This window comes from Neoarius graeffei, chromosome 3 (assembly GCF_027579695.1).
Source record: "Neoarius graeffei isolate fNeoGra1 chromosome 3, fNeoGra1.pri, whole genome shotgun sequence".
Lineage (NCBI taxonomy): Eukaryota > Metazoa > Chordata > Actinopteri > Siluriformes > Ariidae > Neoarius > Neoarius graeffei.
The window spans coordinates 118,601,625-118,615,829 of record NC_083571.1 but is presented as its reverse complement, the minus strand read 5'-3'; the positions used below and the strand labels follow the sequence as shown (position 1 = coordinate 118,615,829).

General features: G+C 43.3%; 1 protein-coding gene across 1 annotated transcript in view; it reads left to right on the top strand.

Moving 5' to 3' along the window:
• LOC132882657 (CNK3/IPCEF1 fusion protein-like) overlaps positions 1 to 14,205 on the top strand; it is a 137,301-nt gene that overhangs the window by 96,085 nt on the left and 27,011 nt on the right. Inside the window, exons 16-18 of the mRNA XM_060915740.1 lie at positions 1,551 to 1,670; positions 1,769 to 1,938; positions 13,883 to 13,956. Of these exons, the coding sequence (XP_060771723.1) occupies positions 1,551 to 1,670; positions 1,769 to 1,938; positions 13,883 to 13,956 (364 nt within the window). The remainder of the gene's footprint in view (positions 1 to 1,550; positions 1,671 to 1,768; positions 1,939 to 13,882; positions 13,957 to 14,205) is intronic.

Sequence of the window (14,205 nt, the reverse complement as noted above, 5' to 3'; positions counted from 1 at the left end):
AATACCTCCATGAACCCTGACTCATCTTTTCCTAATGCCTCTTTAATATTTTTGTTATAATAATGTCTCACTTGTAGGTAACTAAAAAAATAATCTCTCCCTAGACCATGATCCTTCTGTAGGGCCTCAAAACTCTGAAATGCCCCCTTGTGGACAAATGAATAATAGGTAGTTAAACCTTTTGTGATCCTAAACAGATATATTTTTAACCCTCATTCCACTATCTCATCTCATCTCATCTCATTATCTCTAGCCGCTTTATCCTGTTCTACAGGGTCGCAGGCGAGCTGGATCCTATCCCAGCTGACTACGGGCGAAAGGCGGGGTACACCCTGGACAAGTCGCCAGGTCATCACAGGGCTGACACATAGACACAGACAACCATTCACACTCACATTCACACCTACGCTCAATTTAGAGTCACCAGTTAACCTAACCTGCATGTCTTTGGACTGTGGGGGAAACCGGAGCACCCGGAGGAAACCCACGCGGACACGGGGAGAACATGCAAACTCCACACAGAAAGGCCCTCGCCGGCCCCGGGGCTCGAACCCAGGACCTTCTTGCTGTGAGGTGACAGTGATAACCACTACACCACCATGCCACCCCTCATTCCACTATATTACACTCAAATATCACAAATAACATAAGCATTATGATTTATCTAATATAAATAAGGTTCCTAAAATAATTTAATTGAAAAAAAAACTTTATAAAAAATGACAAGTTTTACTTGGGGAAAAACATTTTATAAAAATCGATTTGTTGAAATTATGTTGAGTTGAAAAACGTTGGAACGATTAAAACGATTCATTACTCCTGCTTGCGAATCGATTCATCCAATCGACTCGTTTACACGGAACCGATTCATTCGTGAATCGCTTAAAGCTGTGGGAGAAGTGAAGGCTGTTCATCGGTGTCAGAACTTACTGTTCCACAGTGTTCGTGGGTTTGTTACCTAAAATGAGAAGTAACGTGTTTCTTGAAGCCATTTCATACACTGCCTGGAAACTGCACAGGTTCCAGTGTTGGCTTCAGGTAACTGATCCGAATCAGTCAGGAGTTCCAGCTGTGCTTAGCCATGTCATTATAAAGGGCCCTCAGCCCAGCAGGGTGGAGGGGTGGGTTCTCTCCTTCTTCCTCTCTCTCTCTCTGGATTAGGAAGCAAAACGGGAATTAAAAGCTAGTTTTATAGTTTTCAGATCCTTCCAGGCTGCAGCTTGATGCATGTTTATAGTTTAATTCACTTGATTGCAGTGTGCTTGAGTAGGGCTGTTAATGTGGTGGTTCCTTGTGTGTTTCTGTCCTTGCAGAACTTGTCCTCTAATGTTAGTCCTGCAGAAGTGAGTGACACACAGCAGCCTGTGAGTGTTCGCCTTCTCTGAACATTCATGAAGAGACCTGTGTCATATGCTTGCATGCAAAAACAGAGAGGGTCAGAAAGCAACACTCTTGGTGTGCATTTGGGTGTGAGATCTGTGGGAGGGGAAGTGTGTGTGTGTGTGTGTGTGAGAGAGAGATATCTTGAAACTGTACCCTGTCAGTGTGAGCTGTGTGGGCTGATGGCTGTATTGCTCTGGGCACGTTCTCAGCCTCTCTTACCTCCTCTGATCTTCTCTGTCCTTGTCTTAAGCTTCCTCTACAAGACTTTCCCACTGCAACTTGTCAAGGTAAGCAGATGAACCTGATTCTCAGTTACACAAAAAGGACAAGCAGTCAGTCATACAGTCACACACTTCATTCAAGTGTGTGTTTCTATGGCTTACAGACGATGCCGCTATGAGTCGGAGGAGGGTCTCGGTGAAGGAACTGGGACAGGTGGACTGTCACGGCTGGCTCTACAAAAAGAGAGAAAGCCGAGCTTTCCTGATGAATAAATGGAAGAAACACTGGTTTGTGCTGAAGGGGTGTTCTCTCTACTGGTACACAAGTGTGTTGGTGAGTCCTGTGTGGTTTTTTTTAAATGTAGAACCATGTTTACTCTTTATACAACTAAAAACTGAAGCATTAATATGATTTAAAGATTCATCAAAAGAATACTTCAGCCAAAGTGGATGCAATTTTACACATCCACCAAGTGTAATGGCTCAGCCAAGACATGTTTGGTGTGGAAAGAAAGAAAAAAACACCACCACACAACACCTTTTTTATCAGTAATACTGTCCGCACAAAAAATGCATGAAAGATGTATATTAATAAAATTTGTTGAATATTTTTCCAAACTTCAAGTGCCTAGTTTTGGTGCTGCTTTTTATCAAATTATCAGCTCGTTAAGCATCACTTACTGCTTAACCACATACACACATGCTTTTGACGTGATCATAACTCAAACCTCACCCCAAACTGTGTCTGCTGTAGCTCCAGATCACTGTTCTTGACTGACAGCTGTGGTAGCACATCTGCAACAAGGTTTGATGTGATGTTTTGAGTTCTGAGATACTTTTCTGCTCACAGTGTTTGTAAAGAGTGGCTGTTATATTGAGCCTTCCTGTTAGCTTGAACTGCTCTGGACATTTTCCTCTGACCTCATCAACAACTGTCGCCCACTGTTCCCCCCCCCCCAATCGTTCTACGTAAACTTCAGAGCATAAATATCCACAGAAATCAGCACCTTCTTAAATACTCAGTGCAGTCTGTCTGGCATCAACAATTATGATCAAGGTCACTGAGATGACCTTTTCCCCTCATTCTAAAGGTGAGGATTAATTGTATGCATTGCGCTGATGCCACATGATTGGCTGATTGGATAAACGTGATGAAGGTGATTAGGCTTCAGGATGATGGTCACTATGGCCCTATTCATACCTGGTATTAACATGTGTTCTGGAGGATCAGGAGGATCAGGACCGCTCTAAGGCTATGTTCAGACTGTCAGTTCAAATCAGATTTTTTTTTTTTGCATTGCCAATCTGAATCTGATCTTCCTGATTTGATTGACAGTCAAAACTCTGGAGACAGCTTCTAATTCATAGGTTTTTCTTTATTTTTATGAATTAAAAGTCTCTTCATGTCTTAAAGTAATGATGGATGTCATTTCTCTTTACTTAGTTGTTCAGTTCTTGACACAATTAATATGGATTACTACAGCTGTGGTGTAGAATAGGGATATTTACTGTATTTTTGCTTAAAATATTATTGAAATATTTTGTTTAACACTTTTGTTTACTACATAATTCCATAGATGTTCCAGATGTTATGTCATAGTTTTGGTGTCTTCGGTATTGTTCTACAATGTAGAAAATACAAAATATAGAAACACCTTTGAATGAGTAGGGGTGTACAAACTTTTTGTCTGGTGTTATACATCTTTTCACACCTGACATTTATTGTGTCTCCACATGCATCTTGAGTGACCACTTGTGATCTGTCTTACTTTTTTGCTCTGTATGCAAATAAACACACACACTTTTCGTTTTCAAAGACCAAATGCGTCGTTGTTAGCCAGCACATGCCAGTTTCAGCCGGGATCATGTGTCGGTGTGCGTCTGTCATATGAAAATAACAGCAGCCAAAATGTCTGGTGGGAAATATGTCAAAAAAAAAATTGTGAACAGCATATTAAATAGTTTAATATTGTGTGGTGTATAAAATGTCATCAAGACAACTTAAATATACACTTACAGTTACAACCAGAAGTTTACATACAGTTTAGAAAAAGACAAACTTTTTTCCTTAGTGTCTGACAGTAAAATTGAGGAAACTTGTCCTGTTTTAGGTTAGTTAGGATCCCCCAATTTTTTTTTTTTACTTGTGAAATGTCAGAATAATCAGAGAGAGAATTTTTAATTATTTTCATCAAAGTCAGAAGTTTACATACACTTGGTAAATATTTGGTAGATTTGCCTTTGAACTGTTTAACTTGGATCAAGCGGTTTGAGTTGCCTGCCACAAGTTTCTCACAATATCTTGCTGGAATTTTGGCCCATTCCTCCTGACAGAACTGGTGGAGCTGAGTCAAATTTGTGGGCCTTCTTGCTCGCACACACCTTTTCAGTGCCATCTACAAATGTTCTATAGGATTGAGGTCAGGGCTTTGTGAGGGCCACTCCAATACCTTCACTTTGTTGTCCTTAAGCTACTTTGCAGCTAATTTAGAGGTATGCTTGGGGTCATTGCCCATTTGAAGACCCAGCCACACCCAAGCTTTAACTTTTTGACTGATGTCTTGAGATATTGCTTCAATATATGCACATAATTTTCTTTCCTCATGACGCCGTCTGTTTTGTGAAATGCACCAGTCCCTCCTGCAGCAAAGCAGCCCCACAACATGATGATGCCATGCCCATACTTTGTGGTTGAGATGGTGTTCTGAGGCTTGCAAGCTTCCCCCTTTCTCCTCCAAACATAACGATGATCGTTATGACCAAACAGTCCCATTTTTGTTTCATCAGACCATAGGACATATCTCCAGAAATGAAGATATTTGTCCCCATGTGCAGCCACAAACTGTAATCTGGCTTTTTCATGGTGGTTTTGGAGCAGTGGCTTTCTCCTCACTGAGTGGCCTTTCAGCTCCTGTCGGTACAGAACTCGCTTTACTGTGGATAATGATACTCTCTTATCGGTTTCAGCCAGCATCTTTACAAGGTCTGGGGTTCATTTGCACATTTCGCACCAAAGCATGTTCGTCTCTGGGACCCAGAAGCCGTCTCCTTCCTGAGCGGTGTGATCACTGTGTGCTCCCATGGTGTTTAGACTTGTGTATTATTGTTTGAACAGATGAACGTGGGACCTTCAGGCATCTGGAAATTGTACCCAAGGATGAACCAGACTTGTGAAGATCCACAATTCTTTTCCTGATGTCTTGGTTGATTTCTTTTGATTTTCCCATGATGTCCTGTGAAGAGGCCCTTGTGTCTGAAGGTGTGCCTTAAAATACATCCACAGGTCCCAGTGTGCCTTCAATTAACTCAAATTATGTCAATTAGCCAATCAGAAGCTTCTAATGCCAAAACATCGTCATGTGGAATGCTCCAAGCTGTTTAAAGTCACAGTCAACTTGGTGTATGTAAACTTCTGACATTGATAAAAGTAATTAAAAATTCTCTGAAAATTTCTCTCTCTGATTATTCTGACATTTTACAGATAAAAAAAAATAAAAATGGGGGTCTTAAATGACCTAAAACAGGAAAAGTTTCCTCAATTTTACTGTCAGACAGAGAGAAACAAAAGTTTGTCTTTTTCTGGACTGTATGTAAACTGCTAGTTGCAACTGTATATTATGCAAAGTTTGGTTTTGCTTCTGCTGTTACGAAAACGAAAGCTTCACTGAGTGTTGGGTCATGTGACTAAGCATTGTGCAAGATCAAAAATATATAGTGTGCTCGACTCCATATATTAGCACATCTCTGAAATGTCAAAGCAGACATCCCTTGACCAAAAAGTGATGGTACAAGTACTGCAGCCAAGGCCAGCGAGACTACAGAACAGCATCAAACTCCTAAAGAAATCTTCTAAAGAGATGCAACAGCCAAAAAAAAAAGACATACATTTAATGCAGGCAAATGTCTTTTATTTAACCAACAAGGGCAAGGCTACTTGTTTTATTTCATTATTGTAGCTTATATATTTAGTTCCCAAAGTTTGCACCAGAGTTCATTTGTGCTGACTACATTTAATAAAATGCATGTTTTGGATCATAGTGTTTGTGTTTTATTGCTAGTTAAATGTCGGCTATTCTACAGCTATTTAAAACCTACAGAGCCCTCGATGGTGATTGGTGCCCCTTGTAAAGATTAACAAATAACCCTTCACTGAATGGTGATTGAGGTAAAATTATCTGCTCCACTGCGATATTCAGTTCTGTTTTCTGTATTAATCATCTCATGGTTTTGCAGATTGTGATGTTGATTATTCGCGTGTAAATCCCGACATGTTGACACATTTTGATTTGAATGCATAAGATTAAATGCTTAAAACAAAGTAATATGATACTTTAGTTCAAAAATTGTAAATTTAGTTATTTAACATAGTACACACAAGAATAAATCCATTCAAGTAGGCATAGAAACTCTTTTTAACCTCATATCTATTTTACAGTGCTCTACACAATTATTGGTACCCTTTGTAAAGATTAGTAAAAAGGGTCAGAAAAAAAATCCAGCTTTTGGTGAAGTCGCTTCATCTCGCACTGAAAAAATGAGAAAAATCCAACCTTTAATTGAAAGAAATTTATTCAAAGGAAAAACAAATCCCTCATCAAGAAAATTATTTTCAGTAAAGACATATGTGCCACTATTTATTATTGGCAACTCTGGAAATGATAGTGAACAGAGTGTACCTGAAGTGTGTTTCCCATTTAAATTGTACAGTATTTTTGAGTTGATTGGAGTGTGTAGGAACATTCAAGCTGTAATCCACAACTTCCTGATTAACTGAGGAATAAATATGAGGTGACACAGAGGCAAAATTCCCTAAACATCAACACGGGAACGATAAGAGACACACAAACCCAAGGAAGGAGACGTGTGTTGACCTTCATAAGTCAGGGAATGGGGATAAAAAATATCTACTCACCTGAAAATGTCCATTTCTACTGTTAGAGCAATAATAAAAAAAAGTGGACACCAACTGGAACTGTTCCACACTCACCTGGAAGAGGAGCCGAGTTTATTTTGCCCTCATATACAGTGAGGAGGGTAAGAGAGGCAAAAAAAATATCCCCAAGGATCACTGTTGATGAATTACAAGGAAAAAGTAAAATCTTGGGGTTTCCAAGTCTCCAAAACCCACCATCAGACTCCACCTCCATGCCAACAGATTATTTGGAAGGTTCCAGAAAAAAAGCCTTTTCTGTCAGTTAACTCCAAACGTAATCACCTGAAGTTTGTGAAACGCTTCGCCAACTTTGACTGAAACCGTGTTCTCTGGTCTGATGGAACAAAAATGTTGCTTTTTGGCAACAAACACTCGTGGTGGGTTGGTTGTAAAAAGAAGGATGGCTATAATGAAAAAAACCTAATCCCAACTGTAAAATATGGTAGAAGTTCTGTGATGTTTTGGGGCTGTTTTCCCTCCAAAGGACTCCATGTAATCACAGGACATTTTAAATCAGAATCTGGCTCCTCTGCCAGGAAATTAAAACTGGGTTGTCATTGGATCTTCCAGCAGGACAATGATCCAAAGCATCTATCCAAATCAACATAGAAATGATTCTCTGAGCACAGAATCAATCTTCTGCCCTGGCCATCTCAGTCACCTGAGCTGAACCCCAGTGAAAACCTCTGGGCTGAGCTGAAGAGGAGAGGGAGAGCACAAGAGAGGACCGAGGACCCTGGATGATCTGGAGCGACTGTGTAAAGAGGAATGGGCTCAATAAAATGTTATAGAAGACTGATTTTTTTTTTTCTGGCAAAGGGAGTGATAGATTTTGATTTTGTCTGTACTGTAGAAAGTTGAATTGGTAAAGTATGAGTGATCTAGAAATATAAGTCCTCTGCCAGCTCGGAGATTTGCTTCATGGATCCGGGAGCAACAATCACTGACACACAGCAGTTCAGAGATGTTTCTCAGTTTATTGAAGGACAAATATGAGTCCTGTATATATCCATATTCAAGAGTGTGGTGTAGCGATATGATTGGAAAACGTAATATCAGGAAGTGGAGTTGGCTGAGTGTGATCGAGTAGCATCAGCTAGTGATGGAAAATTACTGAGCAGGATAGCCTTATGAAAAACAGAAAGCATATGTGCGAGCAAAGATAAGTTTCAAGGATTTAACTGAAACTAGCCAAGACAAGTTGCAAGCATGGCAAACAAATATCTCTATCAGGGAGGTTGTACAAAGTATTAAATGCAGGGGTGCTAATAATATTGGTACGTGTTTTGTTTTTTGTTTTTTTGTTGAAAATAATTATTTCTTGATGAGGGATGTGTTTTTCTCTGAATACATTTTTCAATTAAAGGTTGGATTTTCCAGAGAAGTGGAGAGTCCAGCCCCTCTCGAGGAGCTGGGTTCCAGAGCCCAAGCTGTGTGTGGAGGTGAGCCTGACTATCTCTAGCTGGTACCTCTCAACCTCCCACACAAACTCAGGCTCTTTCCCCCCCAGCGAAGTGACATTCCATGTCCCAACAGCTAGCCGCTGTGTCCGGGGATCAGGTCGTCGAGGCCCCTGCCTTCGACTGCCACCCAATCCACACTGCACCAGCTCCCTACTGCTACCTCTGTGGGTGGTGAACCCACAGGAGGTCGGGCCACGTCACCTCTTCGGGCTGAGCCCGGCCGGGCCCCATGAGCAAAGGCCCGGCCACCAAGCGCTCGCATGCGAGCCCCAACCCCGGGCTTGGCTTCAGGGTGGGGCCCCGGCTGCGCCATACCGGGCGATGTCTCGGTCCTTGGTTGTTGCTCCATTAGGGGTTTTGGTGAACTGCTCTTGGTCTGGCCTGTCACCTAGGACCTGTCTGCCTTGGGAAACTCTGACAGGGGCATAATGCCCCCGAAAACATAGCTCCTAGGATCATTCAAGCACACAAACCCCTCCGCCACAATAAGGTGGCAGTTCTAGGGGACTAGGGACTCCATTGTGCTACTGGGGGACTTCAATGCTCATGTGGGCAATGACAGTGACACCTGGAGGGGCGTGGTTGGGAGGAATGGCCTCCCCGATCTGAACCCGAGTGGTGTTTTGTTATTGGACTTCTGTGCTAGTCACGGTTTGTCCATAACAAACACCATGTTCGAGCATAGGGGTGTCCATAAGTGCACGTGGCACCAGGACACCTTAGGTCGGAGGTCGATGATAGACTTTGTTGTCATTTCATCTGATCTCCGGCCCTATGTCGTGGACACTCGGGTGAAGAGAGGGGCTGAGCTGTCAACTGATCACCACCTGGTGGTGAGTTGGATCCGCTGGCGGAGGAGGAAGCTGGACAGACCTGGCAGGCCCAAACGTATGGTGAGGGTCTGCTGGGAACGTCTGGCCGAGCACTCTGTTGGGGAGGTCTTTAACTCCCACCTCCGGGAGAGCTTTTCCCAGCTTCCGGGGGAGATGGGGGACATTGAGTCTGAGTGGACCATGTTCTCTACCTCCATTGTGGACGTGGCTCTTCGGAGCTGTGGCCGCAAGGTCTCCGGAGCCTGTCGTGGCGGCAATCCCCGAACCCGGTGGTGGACACCGGAAGTAAGGGATGCCGTCAAGCTGAAGAAGGAGTCCTATCGGTCCATGTTGACCTCCAGGACTCCTGAGGCAGCTGACGGGTATCGGCAGGCCAGGCGTGCTGCAGTGGAGGCAAAAACTCGGAACTGGGAGGAGTTCGGGGAGGCCATGGAGAAGGACTATTGGTCGGCCTCGAAGAAATTCTGGCAAACCGTCCGGCGCCTCAGGAGGGGGAAGCAGTATTCTGCCAACACTGTTTACAGTGCGGGGGGAGCTGTTGAACTCGACTGGGGACATTGTCGGGCGGTGGAAGGAATACTTTGAGGATCTCCTCAATCCCACCGTCATGTCTTCCATTGAGGAGACTGAGGCTGATGACTCAGAGGTGGACTCATCCATTACCCAAGCTGAAGTCACTGAGGTGGTTTGCAAGCTCCTCGGTGGCAAGGCACCGGGGGTGGATGAGATCCGCCCTGAGTATCTCAAGTCTCTGGATGTTGTGGGACTGTCTTGGTTGACACACCTCTGCAACATCGCGTGGCGGTCGGGGACAGTGCCTATGGAGTGGCAGACTGGGGTGGTGGTCCCTCTTTTTAAGAAAGGGGACCGGAGAGTGTGCTCCAATTATAGGGGAATCACACTTCTCAGCCTCCCAGGGAAGGTTTACTCCAGGGTACTGGAGAGGAGAATTCGACCAATAGTCGAACCTCAGATCCAGGAGGAACAATGCGGTTTTCGTCCTGGTCGCGGAACACTGGACCAGCTCTATACCCTTCATAGGGTGCTCGAGGGTTCATGGGAGTTTGCCCAACCAGTCCACATGTGCTTTGTGGATCTGGAGAAGGCATTCCACCGTGTCCCCCGTGGTATTCTGTGGGGGGTGCTTCAGGAGTATGGGGTTCGGGGCCCTTTGCTAAGGGCTGTCCGGTCCATGTACGAACGGAGCAAGAGTCTGGTTCGCATTGCCGGCAGTAAGTCAGACCTGTTCCCGGTGCATGTTGGACTCCAGCAGGGCTGCCCTTTGTCACCGGTTCTGTTCATAATTTTTATGGACAGAATTTCTAGGTGCAGCCAGGGGCCGGAAGGAATCCTGTTTGGGAACCACAGGATTTCATCTGTGCTTTTTGTGGATGTTGTCATCCTGTTGGCTTCTTCAAACCAGGACCTCCAGCATGCACTGGGGCGGTTTGCAGTTGAGTGTGAAGCGGCTGGGATGAGAATCAGCACCTCCAAGTCCGAGGCCATGGTTCTCGACCAGAAAAGGGTGGCTTGTCCTCTTCAGGTTGGTGGAAAAGTCCTGCCTCAATTGGAGGAGTTTAAGTATCTTGGGATCTTGTTCACGAGTGAGGGAAGGATGGAGCGTGAGATCGACAGGTGGATTGGTGCAGCCTCCGCAGTGATGCGGTTGTTTTACCAGTCCGTCATGGTGAAGAAGGAGCTGAGCCAAAAGGTGAAGCTCTCAATTTACTGGTCGATCTACGTTCCGACTCTCACCTATGGTCATGAGCTTTGGGTAATGACCAAAAGAACAAGATCGCGGATACAAGCGGCCAAAATGAGTTTTCTTCGCAGGGTGGCTGGGCGCTCCCTTAGGGTGAGAAGCACAGTCACTCGGGAGGAGCTCGGAGTAGAGCCGCTGCTCCTTCACATCGAGAGGAATCAGCTGAGGTGGCTCGGGCATCTTTTTCGGATGCCTCCTGGACGCCTCCCTGTGGAGGTGTTCCAGGCATGTCCCCCTGGGAGGAGGCCCCGGGGAAGACCCAGGACACGCTGGAGGGACTATGTCTCTCGGCTGGCCTGGGAACGCCTCGGTGTTCTTCCCAAGGAGCTGGCCGAGGTGTCTGGGGAAAGGGAAGTTTGGGCTTCCATGCTTAGACTGCTGCCTCCGTGACCCGGTCCCGGATAAAGCGGAAGGAGATGAGAGATGAGACGAGACGAGGTTGGATTTTTCTCATTTTTTTTCAGTGTTGGATGAAGCAACTTCACCAAAAGGTGGATATTTTTTCTAACCCTTTTTACTAATTTTTACAGGGGGGATAATAGTCAAGGGCACTGTATGTTTGTTAGTTGTTCTATGTGGCCGGAGTTTTGGAATATTAATGGCCACATTTGACCATCTTGAAGAAAAAAAAAAGCTTTGTGTAAACTCTGGTGTGTAGTCTGACAGAAATTAAAGCATTTAGCATGGTGTTGGTGGTGGCATTGTTGTTGGTGTTGGCGGTGTTGGTGGCATTGTTGTTGGTGGTTCCTGTTCCACTTTAATATGACTCAGTTGGCACACAAATGAGCACATATTTCCGCTTATGCAGCGGACATTAGTTGAGTAAGTGACCATTCAATATGGCCCAGGACACATTCACGTGCACACTGTTAAAAGAATGTCACCACAGGCGGCCCAGACAGACCACCTCTGAATGTGGGCTTGAGCAATGAGCTCCTAATAAACATTTGACCCCATTCACACCTTTTCTAGAGCTGCCTGTTCACCCAGTACACACGTTAATACTGGATGTGAACAGGGCCAATGTCTTTCAGCATTTTAACAAAAAGAAACTTTGCAGGCATTGGAACATCCTTTAGTATTATCATATGTTAACTTTTAACATGCCACATTTGCTAGGTCTTTGGTTCACCTGAGGATGCATACTAAATTAGCAACATCGGCTAGCACTAGAAGTCCCAGAGAGGGGCCATTTGGCCTTTTTACCTAGAAAACCCACAAGAGGGCCAATTGGCCCCAAGTCCTCCCTGTAGACATTCATTTTGTTATGGAAATGTGGCTGTTAGTTACCTTACAGCTTAGAAATGAAATCTTACAATGCCTGTTGAATGTTGAATCTCTGCATCTTCGTTCCTTGGAGAGGAGCTTCTTTCACCACAAAATTCTTGAGGGAACTGAAGCGATAGTCCATGTGCACTGAGGTATTTATCCATCAAACAATTGTCTGGTTGCAGTCACATCACATGTTCACATTTTAGAATAGAATGTGTTTTTATTCCTCATTCTCACATTCACACAGAAGTAGCCAACATGACTTCACCACTGAAGTGTGAAGTGTGTGAAATGTGACCCCCTCACCCCACACACTGCCACTAACAGCCTCATTACCATAACAAAATGAGTGATTAGTGTATTGGGGAAAAGTGGTCGGGCCAAATGGCCCCATGTGGGTCTTCTAGGTAGACAGAAAAATGCTGGGACTGCTAGTGCTAGCAAGTAAGTCACATAAGCTAGCTACACAATCTGTGAGGTTGTGCTACATTAGCTAGTTAATTTGAAGCACAAAATGACTCCAAACGTGTTTAAAAAAACAAATACGACTACAAGCTATGAGACAGTTTCCCCTATGATGAAGGATATGGACAGAATCCAGCCATTTAATGTACTTTAGCATTCGTTTTTCACTTCTTTTACTTTTCCATTTTATGTTCTCTTACTTGGATCTTAAACCGAGTCGTTCAGTGATTCAGCAACCTCATGATAGCAACCCTGTGTCTCATCCATGGTCCCAGTTGACACAGTTTCATAAGACATGCAGTTTGGATGATGTTAAGCTCCTGTAAGTTCCTCTTGGGTCACTCCATGCCCAAGCAACCAAATTTGATTTGATTGTGGATTTTCTTCATTTTCCCAATAAATGTTCCTTTACCCACCAAATAAACAAATCTGAAGTTTGAGCTCTCTCTGTCAAATAGTTTCAAATAGTTTGAGGCTCCAAATTGGCGGATGTTAAATTTGACAGCATGTTCAGAGTTTAACGTTGAATTAAATGATAAATCCAGAACCCTGAACTTTTCTATGGCTCTAGACTAACAGGATTAACAGGAGATCACAAATACAGCAAAAATATTGTTCATATACAGAATGCAAATCCAAATATAACAGGGCCCATGAAAAATCCGAAAAAGCTTGGATCCATCTTTCAACATGGCTTTGTTTGGAAGCTGGGAAATCATCCAGGCATCAATTTTTTTTTCTGCTATAAAAAAAGTCCACCTTAGTGGCTTTGTACACTGTAAATTAAACAGTCTGATAGTTTGTTGTGGAACTACAGTCCCTCCAGATTGGAAAAAAAAGTGACTTAGGGTGATATTCAGGGAGTCGGAACTCACTGTGGGAATAAAATATTGAACATTTGAATGGTTGTATTTTGAAAAGCTTGACATGTAGTTTATTTATACCAAATGTTGTGATCTGTACAAAACTCCTTCAAGGTAAAACTATTTTAGAAAAAAATGTGTTCTATACCTCCAGCTTTCAGACAGTACCTCAGAATATGCTTCTTGCAGAAAAGTGTTTTGCTTGATTTGGTATGAGAACCAATCACCCTATTGGTTACATTGATTACATTAATTAGCAAAGTTCAGACACCAAGCATGCCTTTGCTGAAGCTGATTAACTGCTTTTAGATTGAAGGGGGGAAAAACATGTCCATTTAACTTTGGGCTTTTCTTTTATTTAAATAGAGCTTTTATGGAAGGTCTTTCTATCCGAATGTCCATCATTGGTCATATTTTACTTCAAATGGTCAAGAACAATAGCTAATTAGCACAAGAAAGAAAGAAAGATTGTCTCTGCTTCTTATCACAAGTACTGTTGATCAGAAGTGATTAAGGGTTTGGCTATGTATTGGAATAAGAAGCAAAATGGGCACATTTATTTAGAGTTTTAATCCAATCCAGAAGCTGAAATCCAATCAGATTGCTGTTGAAAAGTCAGCCACAGAACATGCTCAGTCTCAGACATCCTGTGTGAATCTTTTTGATCATATCTTCATGTTCGAACAGGCTCTAAAAGCAGAGGGTTACATCAACTTGCGAGACTTCACTCTGGACCAGGCGCATGAATGCAGGAGGAAGTTGTGAGTGTTTTTGGTTTTCCTTTAATTTAGTCATTTGGTGGATGTGAGTCAGCAAACCGCTGCGTTTGAATAACCACAGAAAGTTAATTACTTCACATGCACCTCTTTAACACAGTTTAATGCCAGGGTTTTTTTCAGACTTTATTTATAATGAGGGTAGCACTAAATAGCGATGCTAATGAACTTGTGGCCCTCCCTAAAATAAATGTATACAATATAAACTATAAAAACTATTTACACTAAATTACA